Genomic DNA, 16,728 nt, shown 5'->3' with positions numbered 1-16,728 from the left:
ATGATATAGAAAAGCTGTCCTCTTTTTATCATGTCTACATGAAAAGTATGCAATTTAAAATGTCACTTGAAAAGAAGAAAAGATAACATAATATGTCAAGAATTTCATCACAAATAAATTAACAATATCACATATACTGAACTCATTCAAATACTCATATCAGCTTTGCCAAAATTATTGGTGTGTTTTTTATTACAAATTATAAGCTCAAACCAGAGGCACTTACAGTGTCTTAAAACAGGCAACAGCACAATAACCTTACTTGCTCACGTATAATCTGCCAGAGATTATCAGCATGCATGAATTTAACAGGGCTCCCACAAAACTGTTAGGTTCTTTTTTATTAAAACACACAAAGTATTAAATAGGATGAAAAATATAACATATAACATTAAAAAGAAGCTTCTAACCCTAAATGGAAGCTAAAGTCATCACTAAGCATGGGAAAATTAACATCTTGAAAAAGAAGATTATTTACTCAACAAATATTGATTGACTATCTGCTGAGTGTCAGGAGTGTTAGATGCCCTTAAGGAGCCCACAGGTGGGCACAGGTAGACAAATAAGGATAAAATTACAGGAAAATGAGGTCAACACTACAGGAGAGCTGTCTGGCACATGGAATGAAGGAGCCCCATGGAACTTGAAACAAATGGCATTACTTTAAATCCAGGTTCAGAATGACGATGGATAAAGACCAATGTTCTGTTTTCTAGAAAAGGTACAGTGATGGACTGTCTGGGGGAGGTCCACTATCATGACCTCTCATCCTCAGAAACCACTAGTAGGTCACAGTCACCTTAAGTAACTGTCACAAACACTCCCTTCCATTTAATCAGGCGTATACTAAACTCGCATTTCTTGGAAAACACATCATAAATACATACCTAGAAATTAAACAGCTATGTATGGCCTTATGATGACGGAATTTCTAAATGTAACTTGAGAAAAATAGATGCAGTTACACTTCGTTTACTGAGCTACCATAAATATTTGGAGAACATTTAAGAACTTGGAAGGTAGCAAAAGAGTACATTAAGTAGGCAAAATAAATGTCAGAATCTGCTCCCTAAAACGACATTACATAACAGGAACCAAAGCCCAAAACTCACTCAAAACATGTACTTTTATTTTAGAGACGATTCTAATAAGCAAACCAGGAAACAAGGGTCTTAAGAGTGGTCACAGACACACTGGCCATAAAATAACAGGTCTCAGCTGGCAAGAGAGAGAAGATTCAAAGAAAGCAGAAAGAAATAACGTAAAATGTGTAGCTTGAAGACCTTCAGTGCAGAGCAGATTTTACAGAATAGAACTTAAATATAACTATGGTCTCTTTCTTTGCCCGTTCCCTTTCCTATTCAACTTGTAAATTCTTGCAGGCACATTCAACATTACCATACTGGTTCATCAGTATTTGTAACAACATTTTTTTTTTTCTTTATGGAAGGACACAATTGGGTGGAGGGGGTAGAGAAGGAGGGTTATATTCAGGGAAATAGCAGGTTACTTTTTTTTTTCCCCCATTTCAGAATTCTTTAGTCTAAAGAAGCTGTTTTGTGTTTTGTTTTGTTTTGTTAACTTCATGTGCATAAAGCCCTTTATAATATACCATTCTGGGAAGACCAGCATTTTGAAAAATATGAAATAATGCTCTGGCAATAAGTGTAATTAAAATGCTGTTCAGAGGCATGGTACAGGACTTCTATATCTCAAGGTACATAGCAACTGATGGCAGCATAGTCACTCCTGTTGAGGAGAGTATTGTAATGAACAAATTTCCAATGTCTGCTTCTAGGAGATGCTTTTTATGTCTGCGTTGGCAGATTCCACTGGCACATGGCCCACATTCAACAGGAGTTCATATCCTTAGATTTTTACCTCCTTTTTTTTGGCTGCTGCACAAACATTTTCAGTGCTTTCTAAATGGCATAAATATTTTCAGGGTTTTTGACAGGCAGCAAAGAGAAAATTAATTTCCAAGTGTCTCCATTTTGTTCCCTAACGCCATCCACTGACATCTGGCTTCAAAGAACAGGATCACCCCTACCAGAGCTGCTAGGCTCTGTCAGCAACTTCTCTCCCCACTGTAGCCTTCAGTTTGTTAAAGATGCAACTCTTCCAAATGGTGGAGTTAATGTTATCTTAGGCTGTGTCTTCAGAATGGACAGAAAAAGCCTCAACAGAGAGATGAAAATTTGAGGCCAGATGTCCTACACTCCTCTAAATTGTGATGTTCACGGATCAAACTTGCAAAGTATGTATTTTAAAGAACTAGAAGCTGATGTTACCCACCCTTTATAGTAAAAGACTTTACAGGTAATACTGATTTTTTTTTTTGTAAAGTTGACCCCAGGAGGATATCAGCTTTAATTTTCACTAAGTTGCAACTATTGTATGCTCAATGGCTTGTAGGTAGACAACTTCATGCAAAAATAATTGACTCTATGTAACATGGATGATTACACGGTCATTTGACAACTCTATGATTCTTTTGTAACAAACTTATTTTTTCTCCTTGAGTAGTACCATCAATTTGGCCCTAAACTGACTGCAAAAGCCAAAACTAAAATTAATTACTAAATAAAGGATCATCATAGATAAACAAAACGCAGTGCGTGTGTGTACAATGGAATATTATTTGGCAACAAAAAGGAATGAAATACTGATTCATGCTACAATATGGATGGACCTTGAAAACATTTTGCTAAGTGAAAGAAGCCAGATACAAAAGGCTACATACTGTATAATTCCATTTATTTGAAATGTCCAGAATACTCAAATCCATAGACAGAAAAAGTCGAATCGTGGTTACCAGGGGCAGAAGGGAGTAGGGAATGGGGATGGAGTTTCATGTAGGATGATGAAAATGTCCTAAAATGAGATAGTGGTGTTGACTGCACAACTTTGTGAATATATTAAAAACTGCTGAATTAAACATTTTAAAAGGGTGAATTTTATGGTATGTGAATATCTCAATAAAATTGTTATTTTTTTTTAAAGACTGATTAATGCCCCTCCAAGTAGAGGAATTCTAAATATAAGAGGACTAAATTTTCAACGACAGCACTGTCGAGTTTTATCACAGTGACCTAATCTTTATATCCTGGGATCTATCTATTAAGCCTATAAAAGTGTTCCTCTTTACTTTCAGAAACAAAATCTCCTTTTACAAGACACAGAGAAAGAGTAGTAACTTCAGTGAAGGACTTATTCATATAGCAGAGCTCTTTGTTAACAAAGTACCTTCTATATTAACCTGTCTAATGTAATTTATTAAGCCAACAGGCAGCCCTAAGGAAATATTGGGTCATCCAAATATTTGGCAATCACAAAAGAATTTTCAGGTAATTACTTCACAATCAACTACAGTATCAAATCTAGATACATCTATTGCTTTGCAAGTAGTGGCAATGAAAACAGAAAATGTAAATATGAATACTGACCTTGTTTCTTTTAACCCTTCCTTCTGAATAACTTCCAATATCTGCTTCGCTGTCATTGGTGAGTTGGGGTGTTTTTCTAATGCCTAAAAAATAAAAATAAACATAAAATTCCTAGATTATTGTATGGAAGCATACAAAAAAAATATGTGTGAATCATGCAATCGTTCCTTAACATTTTAAAGGGGGAGGGGCTGATATGTCAAAATAAGATCCCATCACACAGTTCAGGTATCCAAAGTGAGAATGTAATTCTTTTCTGGTAATTAATGGAAATTTCTTCAATAGGGGTTGGGGATCATTATTTAAAAAAAAATGTCACAAAGGCATACACACCAAAAAAAAAAAAAAAAAAAAAAAAAAGAAAGAAAGAAAGAAATATGAAACCTGAAAAAAACAAGTTAATAAATGTATATAATTTTATTTGAAATTGCTAATATTTTATGGTTAAAGACAGACTTTCAGGCTACTAAAATGTTTTCTAAATTTCCAGGACTTTGGAAACATGGAGCCTGGACACTACCAATAGCAGAAAACAAAGTGCTGGTTAGAAATAACCTCACTGGATTAGTTTGATCAACTTCTTTTGTATTAAAAAAAAAAATGAGGAAAAAAAAATCCTTCATGGCCAAAATGGAAAAAAAGCATACATACAGAAACCCAAGTAAGTCATTACACTGTGTGTTCCAGTTCAGCTCAGTTTCCTTTCTTCTGCCTTTTTCGATTAATTTCAAGTAAACCCCTTCCTCTTCCCATTCAGCCCATCTCAGTTTTATGAACTGAGTCCCATTTTTCTTTCTCTCCCCTTCTGGCCTCCTTATTTTTTAGTGGAAGGGAGTTCTTTTAAAGTGTGGGGAATACATGGGACATAGCTCACTGTTTCCATAGGCATTAGACCATCAGACCTGGAAATCAAATTCCTGTATTTATCCAGGGATTTAACTACCTGTAAAGAAAGCAATAAACACTGTTCACCAGCACGGACTCAGGGGCCACCTCTGGGAATAAGAAACAAGTCTACACATATCCTCACAATGACTTCCTCCAAGGGTAGACAACACCTACTTAAAGATGCTGTACAGAAGGGTCTGCACATTCCAGAATTCTAATTTATGATTATTTACTAGGACGATCATAATTATCAACAGGGTTACTTTGAAAACTAACAATTGAAAAGGCTCTGAATCTGCTCCAAATAGTTCTGTGATCTCTCCTACTATCATGGCCAAATTTCAACTAGCACTAGCAAAGGTTCTATTCATCAAGGCCTCACATCCAGCCTGCCCTGCCTCACCAGTAGTGCCTCTCTCCTGTACTCCCTTCTCTGGTTCCCAGGAAACGTCCCCATTTTTCCCAGCCCAGATCCATCCCTTAGCCATAGTGGTGGGTAAGTCCTTTAAAGAACACAGCAACATGATCTACGCTAGAAAGAGGGTATGACAACAAGTACATCAACAGGAAAGAAGGAAACCTGTCTTCACAGGAGGCCACTGGAGAGCCAAACTGAAGCCTGGGAAGGGGGACAAAGAAACATAGGCATAGCTGTATAGGGAAGAGGACTAATGTGTAAAAATACTGGTTTAAAAAAAAGGCAAGAAGGAAACTGCATCATAGAGCTGCAAAGGGGTGAAGATTAGATCATGGGGAAAGGTGGGAAAGAAAGAGACATGGAAACAAAAAGGCTGACAGAATTTGTAAAACGAGAACCATACACAGAACGGTGCATACTTATGAATAGTTGAAAGGGGATGCTATGGGCACATGGACTATATATACGGCGGGTATCACCCCAAATGACAAGCAATGCTGGGGACACACATGGTCTCTCCTGAGAGAGATGGGCAGAAGGTTAACAGACACACACGTTGGCAAGCAAGGAAGAGGGAAACCATCAGGAAGAGGCGCAGGTTGCAGAAAGAGGAGAAGAGGGAACTAGGTAGAGAAAGGAGGAAAATTGAGCTGAACTGGGAATGGCCAAAAAGCAAACTGATTAAATCCAGAAAGGGCCAAAGAGGAAACTCCAGTGTACCGGGCAACATTTTGAGGGAAATTTGGGTGCACTCAAAAGTGGGGTTACTCACTGTGGAGGACTCCCTGTTTCTCTTCCTGAGTACAGGCCCCTCAGCACACCTGGGCAGCTCCTCCCCGCAATTGAGAGAATTTGGATAGCCCTGTCCCCTTCTCTATGACATCACATCCTACTCTACAAAGGAAGTAAAAGTGCCAAGAATTACATTGTGGAGTGGATGAGAGGCGGGAAGGAAATGATGAAGCCACACAGAACACCAGAAGCCACCCTGAGTTCCTGCAAGACAGAGAAAGGAGACAGAGAAGGAGAGGTTCCTGGTCGTGAACAAGTGTCACTGAACTAGCCATGTGGACATGAACAGGATGAGAGAGAGAGAGAGAGAAAGAGAAATCACCTTCACAGAAAAGAACATTGAGACTGTCAAAATAATGAGACACATGGTGGAGACATGAATCAGACTCACAGGCAGCCATACTCAAACACAGCAAAATAGAAAATACAATTCCCATTTTCCACCAGTGATAATCCTTTAAAATGACCTTATTTTGGGGTAGTCAAAATTGGAAAAAAAAAAAAAAAAAGCAAACTCATACCTGTATTATAGAAAACAAAATGTACCCATAAGCCTACAGGCAAGAATATTAACCACTGCTAATATTTGTGTCTTCCTTTTAGTTTTTCCCCATCCACATATATCAATCTAATATACTTATATACAGCATGTGCACATATTGTTAGCTATTTAATTTTCTCCGTGTAATATGAATTCTTCAAAATGGCATCATAATTAACACTTCACTGAAGACAGGCATTTGTATCGTTTTAAAAATTAAATTAATACATAATATATTGAATATAACTTTCTTAGAGTATTATTGAATCAAATGATGTGAGCTTGGTCATGTCTCAATACACAGCCAACTGCTTCCAAAAAGATTTTAACAATTTATACTACCACCAAGCAGAACTAAAACTGCCTCTCTTACCACAACTTTGCCAATATTCAGTATAATCTTTTAGTAGTATTTGTCAACTTACTAGGTCAAAATGCAATGGCTCATTGTTATTCTAATCATACTTCTGCAAATACTAATGAGGACAAAGTTTTTTTTTCCCCCAAATTAATATCAAATGCAATACGACAGGATATTTGTTTTCCTTATTGATGTATAAAAAGCTCTTCATATAGTAAAATAGTATTTATTACTTTGCATATTAATAATATTTATTCTTTTTGTTACTTCTTTTTTGGATATTTTAGGGAGATTTGCAAAGTTTTCTATTTTCACATCAACAACTCCATCAGTTTATTCCATTGTGACTTCTGTCTTATGTCTAGAAATTCCTTATAACCAGAGAACATGCAAATATCTACAAATATTTTTAAGGTATATTTATAGTTTTACTTTTTAATTCATCTGGAATTTATCATTTTGTAGCAAGGTGAAACACCAACGTAAGCCCACCACCTATAAGTAAGTCAAGATCCCCCCACTACAATTTGTTTCCTAAGCTAGTCATGGTTCCTGAGTCATCCTCTACCATATATTAATACTACAGAAGTGAAAACTCTTTTGGATGGGAAACCAAATAAATGTGGGAACCCGATATATAAAATGCACAAAAGCAAGCTATTCTTGTTAAGGTGGAGATGAAAGTGCTCAGAGCCCCCATATTATTCCCTCTAATGGCCAAAGGCACTTCTGGTAATCTTCAGGGTGTCTAAAAAATAGACTGCAAACCATTCATTGTCCCTGGGGCTCATCCAGGATCCAGAGATCCCCTGAACTTTCAGTCAACTGCAGTGCCAGCACTACACCATTCTGAATTGCTCTAATATTATAATACATTTCACTATCTGGTTCAGCCACTGCTCTCATTATTCCTTCTTAAATTTTTAATTGTTCACTTCTTTATATTTCCAGATGAAATTTAGATTGGAATTAAATGAGACATCTAATTAAATTTTTAAGCAATTTACACAGTGTTCCATGTGTTTAAGTTTTGTTTTATAAACTGCAATAAGCATTTTATTGTTTATATTTTCAGTTGCAACTATGAATACACTTTTTCATATAATATTCTCACGTTTTATTGGGAAGACACACAAAAGCCATTGAATTGTGATAATTACTATCTATACGAACATCTAATTGAATTCTTAATAGTCCTAACTGTATAGAAGTACAGAATCATATTTTCTACAAATAATGTGAATTGGGTCTCCTTTCCAACACTTTCATGTTTTCTCTTTCCTACATTATTTACTTTGGATAAAAACTGATCTTTTCTAGTCCCTTTCAAAAAATTCTGCTGAAAATTGAGCTGCTTTGTCATTTATTTCCTCAAATACAGGCCCCCCCAAACTGCTGAGTTTCCCAAAGAATATCCATAGCTACAACTATCAGCTGCCCTGCCAAGGGAAGACTGTAATTAGAAACTACTGGCCAGATATCAAGTCTCTTCTATACAAATTGGTCTGTCACAGTGCTTAATCTTTACATAAAATGCCTTTCCTTTCTTTGTAAAAACAAATTGCCCTCCTGTGTTCAAGCCATATTTGTGAGTCCACTTTACTCTTACTCTCTAGGAGCTGTGTCTTATACGTCTCATGCTTCCGCCTGATGCACTAAAGTCCTTTCAGTCCTCCTTTCTTCTGCAGCAATACTCCACAGTAGGTTTCAAATTTAGCATCACTCTCTATAAAGGGGGATTTCCATGGTGAAGGATACAAAGTTTGTATACAATCTGCTACCTTACTACCAATGAATCCCCTAGTATTTTTCAAGGCCCTGAATAGACATATAGAATTGCCAAATACACCACTGGATTTCACCTTCTCTATTGATGTAACCATCTCAGAGCCTATCTCAAAAAATGTCTAGACTCCTACTACTTTGAGACCAGACAGACTCATCCCAGAAAACTCCTCCTCCAGACTTCTACATGTCCCAGTAGGAGAAAAAAAAAAAAAAAAAAAAAAAAAACCTGCAAAGAAAGGATAGTAATCTAGTTAAGAGAAGGAGAGAGAGAGTTTGCCATATGATTAAGGCTACAGGCCAACCTAAGAATGTATTTTTCTATATTTTAGGTTTAAACATTTTACTCTAATAAGTAAAAGGTTTTAAACATCTTAAAGTTTGCTCAAGATTTCCTTGGTGTCTCTCGAACACAAAATTCCTCTCAAGCATTCCTAAGATAAACACTCCAGACCAATGTTCATCTAGTGGTTAAAATCTTGGTCCTTCAGGCCCTATATAAAATTTTCTGAGCCTACTTATTAGATGGCAAAATAAGATGATTTCCATAATTTGAAAGCATGTCAATGATACACGATTAGATTTGTGGAATCCTCAGTGAGCATCCAGCATCTAGCTCGCTTCCCTTTTCTAACACAATATGTCCTCCCCTTAATTCAGGCTGGCAGTTCATTCAAATGTTTCACTGTTTGAAGTCTCATGTCATAGGTAAACGATTTAAGGTCATAACAATAAACCATTATATAGCTCTCTATGGTTAAAGAGTGCTTTCACATAATACAGTTTATTTGCTTTCATACAACATATATTATTTTATTTGACCCTTATAACAACTTGGTGAGATGCATAGAGGAGGCAGGATTAGCTTTCTCAGAGATGCACAAAGTTGAAGTAATTGGTTCAAGATCATAAGCTGGTAAAAGTGGAAGACAGGACTTGTATATGTGATAATACTGCTGGCAACCATGTTTAAATGTAATAAGAATAATAATTAATATTTTTTAGACAATTCTGTCCTAAGTGTGTAGGAGCTTTCCTTATATTATAATAGACTCCGGGATTCCTATTTTTAATATTCCCTACTTCTGCTATTCTTAAGAAGCCCCAAAAGTCCATGTCATTCTGATGAAACATGAATTTGGATCACTGACAGTATTCAGATGAGGAAATCAATCACGCAAGAAGTGACAGCACTTGCCAACTGCCCAATATCTGCAGCTCAGTTAGGTTGTGCTCTAATCCTAACACATGCAGCTGCTAGTTAAGGGTTTAAAGACGATGCAATTTTTCTACTTGCATGACTTTTATGGGGGAAGTTATATGTGGGAGTAGTATTTATGAATGTGACTTAAAAGATGTGGAAATTTTGTTGTAATATCCTTAAGAATCAGGCCTACTTCACCCAGAATAAAGCAACCTCCCGGAAGATCAAGTGCCCCAACATCGGGCAGCTACTAGGTGATGAGTCCAGGGCTCCTGACACTGAAGTCTGCTTCTCCTACTGAGTTAAATTGCTTCTCCTTAAGGGCATGGGGGTTGTGAAGAAACTGATGCTTTATAATTCAGATATTATACACAGTACCTACCTCATAATCCCCACCTCAGCAGTCTATCACTTAAGAACAATCGAATATTTCTTTGAACTCGCAGATAATGGTTTAAACTGTACCTTCCATTGGTAGGTACACTTGTCAAACAGTCATTAATTCATAGTAACTGTTTAACGCTATTCTTGCTACACTGCAAGTTTTCGTCTCCATTATTGTCCACATCCCCAGATGGCAGGAGGACCAAGTCCACTTATAAAGAGACCAAGTTAATATGGGGAGATGCTTTCGGTCACTCTATCTTAGAGATGTTTATGGCATAATCAAGAAGGCTATGGCATCTGGAGTCAGTTGGAGCAAGAGCCCCTATTCACTAGCTGTCTTAGACATTTAACTTCCCTGAATCTAAGTTTCTTCATTCCCTCATTTGTAAAAATGCTGTGAGGACAAAATAATGAATGTAAAGCACTTACTATTCCAATACGCCAAATGACTGCCTACAGCAACATGTGCTAATAAACATTAGTTAATACTGCTGACTTGGGGCGGGGGGAACCCCTCTGAGCACATCCTAGAAACATGAGGACAACAATATTTTTTTAAAAGGACATTAGATGTTGTCTCTTTTTGAGATTTCCTGTGTAAACTGCACTCGAGCTTCTACAAATAAGGCTAGCCATGTACTGCCATCCCTCATGCCTTACGACTGCCATACTTATTCTAATACAGGTTCGCAGGTAAATGTGCACACGCTGTGCCTAGTTTCATCATCCAACAGTCTTATCCGTGTTTAACAAGATGGGCTATACAATATGGCACTCTTTTAGACACTGCTGTGTCACCCAGAAAGAAAAGCACACTACAGGGACAAATTATCCTGTTATACTTGTATTACAATTCAAGTAAAAATACAGAACTACAATAAAAACTTATTTCCAACTATATACACTTAAAGACAAACTTTCAAGCAACTATAATAGAGTATCATTGAATATCCATCAGAAAAAAAAATTCTATCTGTAAGATTACTTCAGTTGCTCAGCCTCATAAAACTAATCACAGCTGAGAGTAGAAAAATGGCTTTGTGAGGCCTAGAACAGTTCAAAGAGTGATCATTACCTGAGTCTGTAGATAAAGTTCTATACAACTGAGAGGTGAATTCTAATTTCCTGTGGGATTTCGGCAACTCTGTTCCCTCATTAAGTTTCTAATCTTTTGTAACAGTTGCCATTACTTATAACACAAAAAGAAAACAGAGTAAGAGACACCTAGAATTTCTACAATGTTCTAAAAAAGGTAAAAGAGAAATATTAATAACTACTTAAATTATGATACATATGAGACCTGTTTTAAGTAGTAAAACATCTCTTTAATGAAAGAAATGCTTCTCCCACAGAAATCTGCAGGCAGTGCGCTTTATTCCAAACCCACTAATTACTGAAAAGCTTTTTCTGTGCATCAAGTAAAAATTCTGCTTTCCTATAACTTCTATGTAGTCCTAGTTTTCGCCTTTCAATGTGACAATTATTTAATATTAAATTACAAGCACTTTGCTGACATGAAAGCTTAAAGTGACTATGTTATATAAATTTACAAAATAGATCCCACTCATTTATTCATATGATATACTGCCACCTGTTTGAATACACTATTAAGGGCCCAGTCTTCTTTTATCTCTAGGCTAATGAATTCTGTTTTTTCTCACATAAAATAGTTTGCAGACATTGTCTTGAAAAACACCCTTTGAACATTGAGTTTGCCAATGTCACTTGTAAAATAATGCTTTAAAAATTATACTAATTGAAATAAATTAGCTAAATACCATTAATACTCTAAATGTAGCTTATATAACATATAAACATAATACAAAAATATATAAACATAATACAATATAGTGAAACTATTAGTTCCATTTCTCTAACATATAAATATATTAATACAACCTAGTATGATACTTGCTCTTTCTCGTAGTCCTCATACCATCAACCAACAAAAATTTCCAGATCTTTCAACATTTGTTTCTGAAATCACATGCATAATTCTGTGGTATATTTCCCAACCTACTGGATGTTAATGCATGTTTGTTTGATGCACTAGTATTTGCTTCAAACCATTTTTATGGGCTCTGAAATCTTATCATTCCCAAATATCCTTTTACTCCAGGTATCAACTAAACTTGTGGTATCTACAAATTTGAAAAAATAGTTATTTCAGTCAAATTTCATCTTTTTATTTATTTTTTTTTTAAGATTTTATTTATTTGAGAGAGAGAGAGTGCATAAGCAGAGGGGAGGGGGAAAAGGAGAAGCAGACTCCCTGCCAAGTAGGGAATCCAATGCAGGACTGGATCCCAAGTACTCCAGGATCATGATCTGAGCTAAAGGCAGGCTCTTAACTGACTACCTTTGGGTGCCTGACTCAGGCACCCAAACTTCATCTTTTTAGGTGAAGGTTGTTTTTCCTACCTTATAAGGTTCTTTTGGAATCATCATTCTCTTGTTCAACTGTCCAGTTTCCCTTTCTATTTTGTGATACCCTCACATCTGACGAGTATGACTGTGATGAATTCTTCAAGTTACTTGTGATAGGGCTGAACAAAGCAATGGAAAACAAAGCCACAACCATGTGGCTGCTGCTGGAATCTTCTTTTAGACTGATCCTAATTAGTCAATCAATATACTTGGTTATAAATGTTCAATCTTCTAAAAATTCATTTAATTATACTTCAAATGACTGGCTGAAATTTAGCTCCAACAGGAACATCCTCCTGATATGTAAGTCTAATAATCCTATCAAAATAAATTAATTTAGTTTGACATGAATTAACTTAGAGAATCCATAATGCCTTCCAGGGATCACTACTTCCATTTCTAAATCCTTACAGTCATCTGTTTAATAATACACTCTAGAATTTCACTGAGAGTTGAAATAAAGCTCAATAATCTGATTTCAAACACTTCTTATATCTCTTTTTATAATAATAATAGCAAACACTCAGCAGTGACTCTGCATCAGGTATTATTCTAACATATATATAAACTTGCTTAATCCTCATAGCAACCCCCTTATCATGTAGGGACACTTATCATCCTCATTTTGACAGGATGAGGTAACTAAAGTGCAAAGAGCTTATTTAACTTTCCCAAAGTCCCACAGCTACAAGGTAGTAAAGCCAAAATTTGAACCCCAGTGGTTCAATTCTTAGACAATTATTCTCCTGTCTCTGTGATTTTCTCCATGATTATCAGCAGCACTTTTCATCATATCTGCAGATTCTTTCAATGTCTTGTCATTGAGCTCACATTTCATCATTTCATGTCCCATCTAAAATACAGTGAATATAACTTCTATGTTACTTTATGACATCTTTTTAAAAAATATGCAGTACTTATTTTTTTCTGCACTATTTTAAAGGAAAAAATATGTAATCAAATATTTCAAAACTGAGAAATCATGCTACCACTCTGATCTGGAATATCATACTAATTTCATGGCAGCTAAAATGCTGAAGGAAACAGTTAACTCCTATTAGCTGAACAAAGGAAATATTAGCTTGTCAGAAATGATAAAGGTTTTCTTATTTCTAAACTAAGAGAATTGTCTTCAATAGAAATTCATATAAGTGGCACTGGGTGGTTATGAACAAGATCTTCAATGAGAGTTTCACCAAAGCAAGCATGAGAGTTATAAATTTTGTCACAGAACTTCTCATAAAAATTGAGAATAATAAAATAATCCAAGTAGATAGTCTTCCCAAGGTCCAATATAATTAAATTAGGATTATATACTCTACCAATAACCTGGAGTTTATTTATATTTTATTACTATGGATATAATAACTCTAAAAACCAGGCTTGCAGGTGGCAAAATACATTATTATGAAAATTAAGGATCTTAATGTGCATTTTTTGTCCACACATGGGAAACTAAATAGCTGTCTACATGGAAACCTATGGACAAAGCCAGCATTCTCCTCAAAATAACATTCTGAAGCAGCAATCAGTTGAGACCCTAAATTTCCATATCTTGGGAATTGTTACAAGGTGCTTGTGTTAATAATAGAAGGTAGTACAAAAGAATGCTAGAAAGCATTCTGTAATAGAAATGCACCGGGTAATTTTGCAAGAACTTTAATTATGTTAACATATTTAATTTTTACAACCACTCATCAAGGTAGGTATTAATGCTGTAGATAGGAGAACTGAGACACAGATATATTAATTCACTTATGTCAGGCTATTCCCAAGTAAGAAGCCAATGGGGATTCAAATCCATGCCCTCAGACTCAGGTGATTCACCATCACAATATACTATCTTGTAGTAAATAGTGCCAACTTATTTGTTCACCTTTAGGAATTTTCCTTACAGAAATCTACAGCCCATTCTGTAGGTTCAATGAAGGATTATTCAAAAAAAAATTTTTTTAAAGACATAATCTAAGAGGGCGATAGTTAAATAAAGGATAAAGAAAGGCACATACATACCATAAAATAATACACTATCATTGCAAAGAAAGTATGCACTGACATAGAAAGATATCCATGAGAAGGTGATGAGTAAAAATAATCAGGCTGAAGAACAGTATGTAAAGAAAGCATGTATTCAAGTGTATGTGTTGTCCATACACACAAACCAACACACATTCACACCATATAAAACTATTCTAGCAGTTAACAATTGTTACCCTGGAGAGTGATAAAAAGCCAAAAGTTAAAGGATGAAATGTCATACTTATTTTATATCTGTATATTTATAAGCACAAATGACTTTCATAATCTTTAAATTGTTTATTAATCTCTATATTATGTCATTTATATAATTTATGCTTATATAAATTATATAATACTTAAATAATTTTAAAATCAGTTTTGAACAAAATAAAACTGAATACTCAAACAGCAACAAAAGCAGTTATATACCTTATACTGTAAAGCACAGTGGAGAAAATAAAATACAAGTATATTGAATTTTTTCCAAAGCAAATATTACTCATCATTCAATCTGAGTCAGGAAAATTCTTCAGTGTTATTCTCACAGACTCGTCTGAAATGACACAGCATCCAGATGTAGCTGCCAGAAGGAATTAGTTGCAAAATATATCTTGAGATAATTGTAGAAAATGACTTTGTTATATAGAATTATTTGATTCTGACCACTTAAATGTTGAAGAATGACAAAGACAATGATGCTTACTTTGTCACAGTTAATAGTCATCCTTTTCTCCTGACTATAGTTAGACAACAACATCACTTCCTCAATAATTCATTGATTTAACAAATATTTACCAAGCACACACATACACCAAAATGAAATACAATAAAACATGTCATCACCATCTCTGGAGACACTTATCCTCTGGTTTACTATAGTTAGGGAGGGGAGGGTGGCAAACCGCTACTTTACTTAGAAATGGATTTAAATTAAAAGGAAGGAGACCAGACCCTATGCTTTCTTTCATATTTATTTAAAATGCTAATTTAGTCTACACAGAAATGATCCTTGCATACCCCATTTCCAAGGGTGGTATTATAATTCAGATTCTATGGACACAGTGATAAAATCATCACGGTATTTTTTTTTCTTTTTGGTCACTGGTTCATTTCTAGTACCTGGCACATGGTGGGCACTTAATAAAAACTTGCCTAATGAATGAAAACAAGATGAACAAATGACAAGGAAGAACTGATGTACTGAATTTATTGTGCTGTGTACACACTCCTTATTCTCTTCTGAAAAATGCCCTTTCTTACTTTGATTTAAATAGGAGCTATCATATTCCTGTAGATACTTAAGACTTATCTACTAATGATGGGGTGGGTGGTGGGATGGTAGGGGTTGGGTACACAAGGAGGGCCAATTATCAATCTTCCTCAGGACACATTAGCCTAAATCTGAAGAAAGTAAATCTCAGGTGCTTTCTGATAATAACCCCATGTGAAGAGAGCCTGAGGTTTGCTGGAAGCCAAGTTTCTAGCCATGTGGAAGAAGCCAGGCTCAGAAAAAAAGGCTTCTGTATTGAGAGAAACATAGATGAGGGAGTCCTGGACATATTCACTCCTTCTTCCCAGGTGTTGCTAAGGACCTTTTTTCTCCTATGCTGGTTCAGGTTTATACAAGTCATCCAATAAATTCAACTTCTTACTAACTCGATTAGAGTTGGATTTTAGTCACTGTCCATGACCATATGTTCATGACCAATGTGTGCATTATACTAATTACTAAGCTCTTAGTTGGTTCTTTTCACAGGATATTTTTTAAAAGTACAAAAGACATGTTTCTAAGCCTGATGTTAATGTTTTATTCCTTCAGAAGATAAATAAAAGAGTAGCTATTGCTAACACTTCTTCATCACTGGCAACCCAAATTCTTAATAAGATAAAACTTGGGAATGCAGAATATTAGCCCTTTGTCAAATATGCACTTTGATTCATCCAGACACATAGTTAAAAAATTAAACAACTGTATAAAATTGAGAACTCAGCAGGTAAAGCTATAAATAATTCTAGCAGTAAGAGGTCTTTACCTAGAACACAACTTTGATGAGCAATAGCTAAAAGAATTTCTGAATCCCAGGCTTCAGAAAAGGGCCAAAATTTTTAAAATATGAAGCAGGTATCCTAATATTTTTGTGATATATCCTTCTGAGGGCCAAAAGGCTTATGTGATATGTCCATCCCTGTTTCTAATTGGACCCATAAAGTAAAAATCTAGCATAACTGTTTATACTAAAAACCAAGTCAAAGATCTCTCCCCAGATTTACTATACTCAAGTAACTAAGATCTAATTTAAGTTTCTGCATCTAGATTTATGCTACATACATTCTTGGGGCAATTACTTTTATATTCTACTTAATGTACCACTGACCTTAATATTAGCCAAGTTTTCCAACCCTCTCCATCCTACACCCCTTTCTGTCTTGTTTCTTAAACTACGTAATAGAAGAATAAAG

At 35.4% G+C, this 16,728-nt stretch overlaps 1 protein-coding gene across 7 annotated transcripts in view; it reads right to left on the bottom strand.

Moving 5' to 3' along the window:
• Positions 1-16,728, bottom strand: part of ASXL3 (ASXL transcriptional regulator 3) — a 188,594-nt gene that overhangs the window by 153,569 nt on the left and 18,297 nt on the right. For 5 of the 7 annotated variants that reach the window (XM_072829175.1, XM_072829181.1, XM_072829178.1 and 2 more), the window contains one exon: positions 3,447-3,529. In XM_072829175.1, the coding sequence (XP_072685276.1) occupies positions 3,447-3,529 (83 nt within the window). Of the gene's footprint in view, positions 1-3,446; positions 3,530-5,524; positions 5,637-16,728 lie in introns of those variants that run through there. The other 2 variants (XM_072829179.1, XM_072829183.1) reach the window with 2 other exon arrangements.

The sequence above is a fragment of the Canis lupus genome, chromosome 6 (assembly GCF_048164855.1).
Source record: "Canis lupus baileyi chromosome 6, mCanLup2.hap1, whole genome shotgun sequence".
Taxonomy (NCBI): Eukaryota; Metazoa; Chordata; class Mammalia; order Carnivora; family Canidae; genus Canis; species Canis lupus.
The sequence above is the reverse complement of the archived record's forward strand: the minus strand, read 5'-3'. Positions and strand labels throughout refer to the sequence as shown.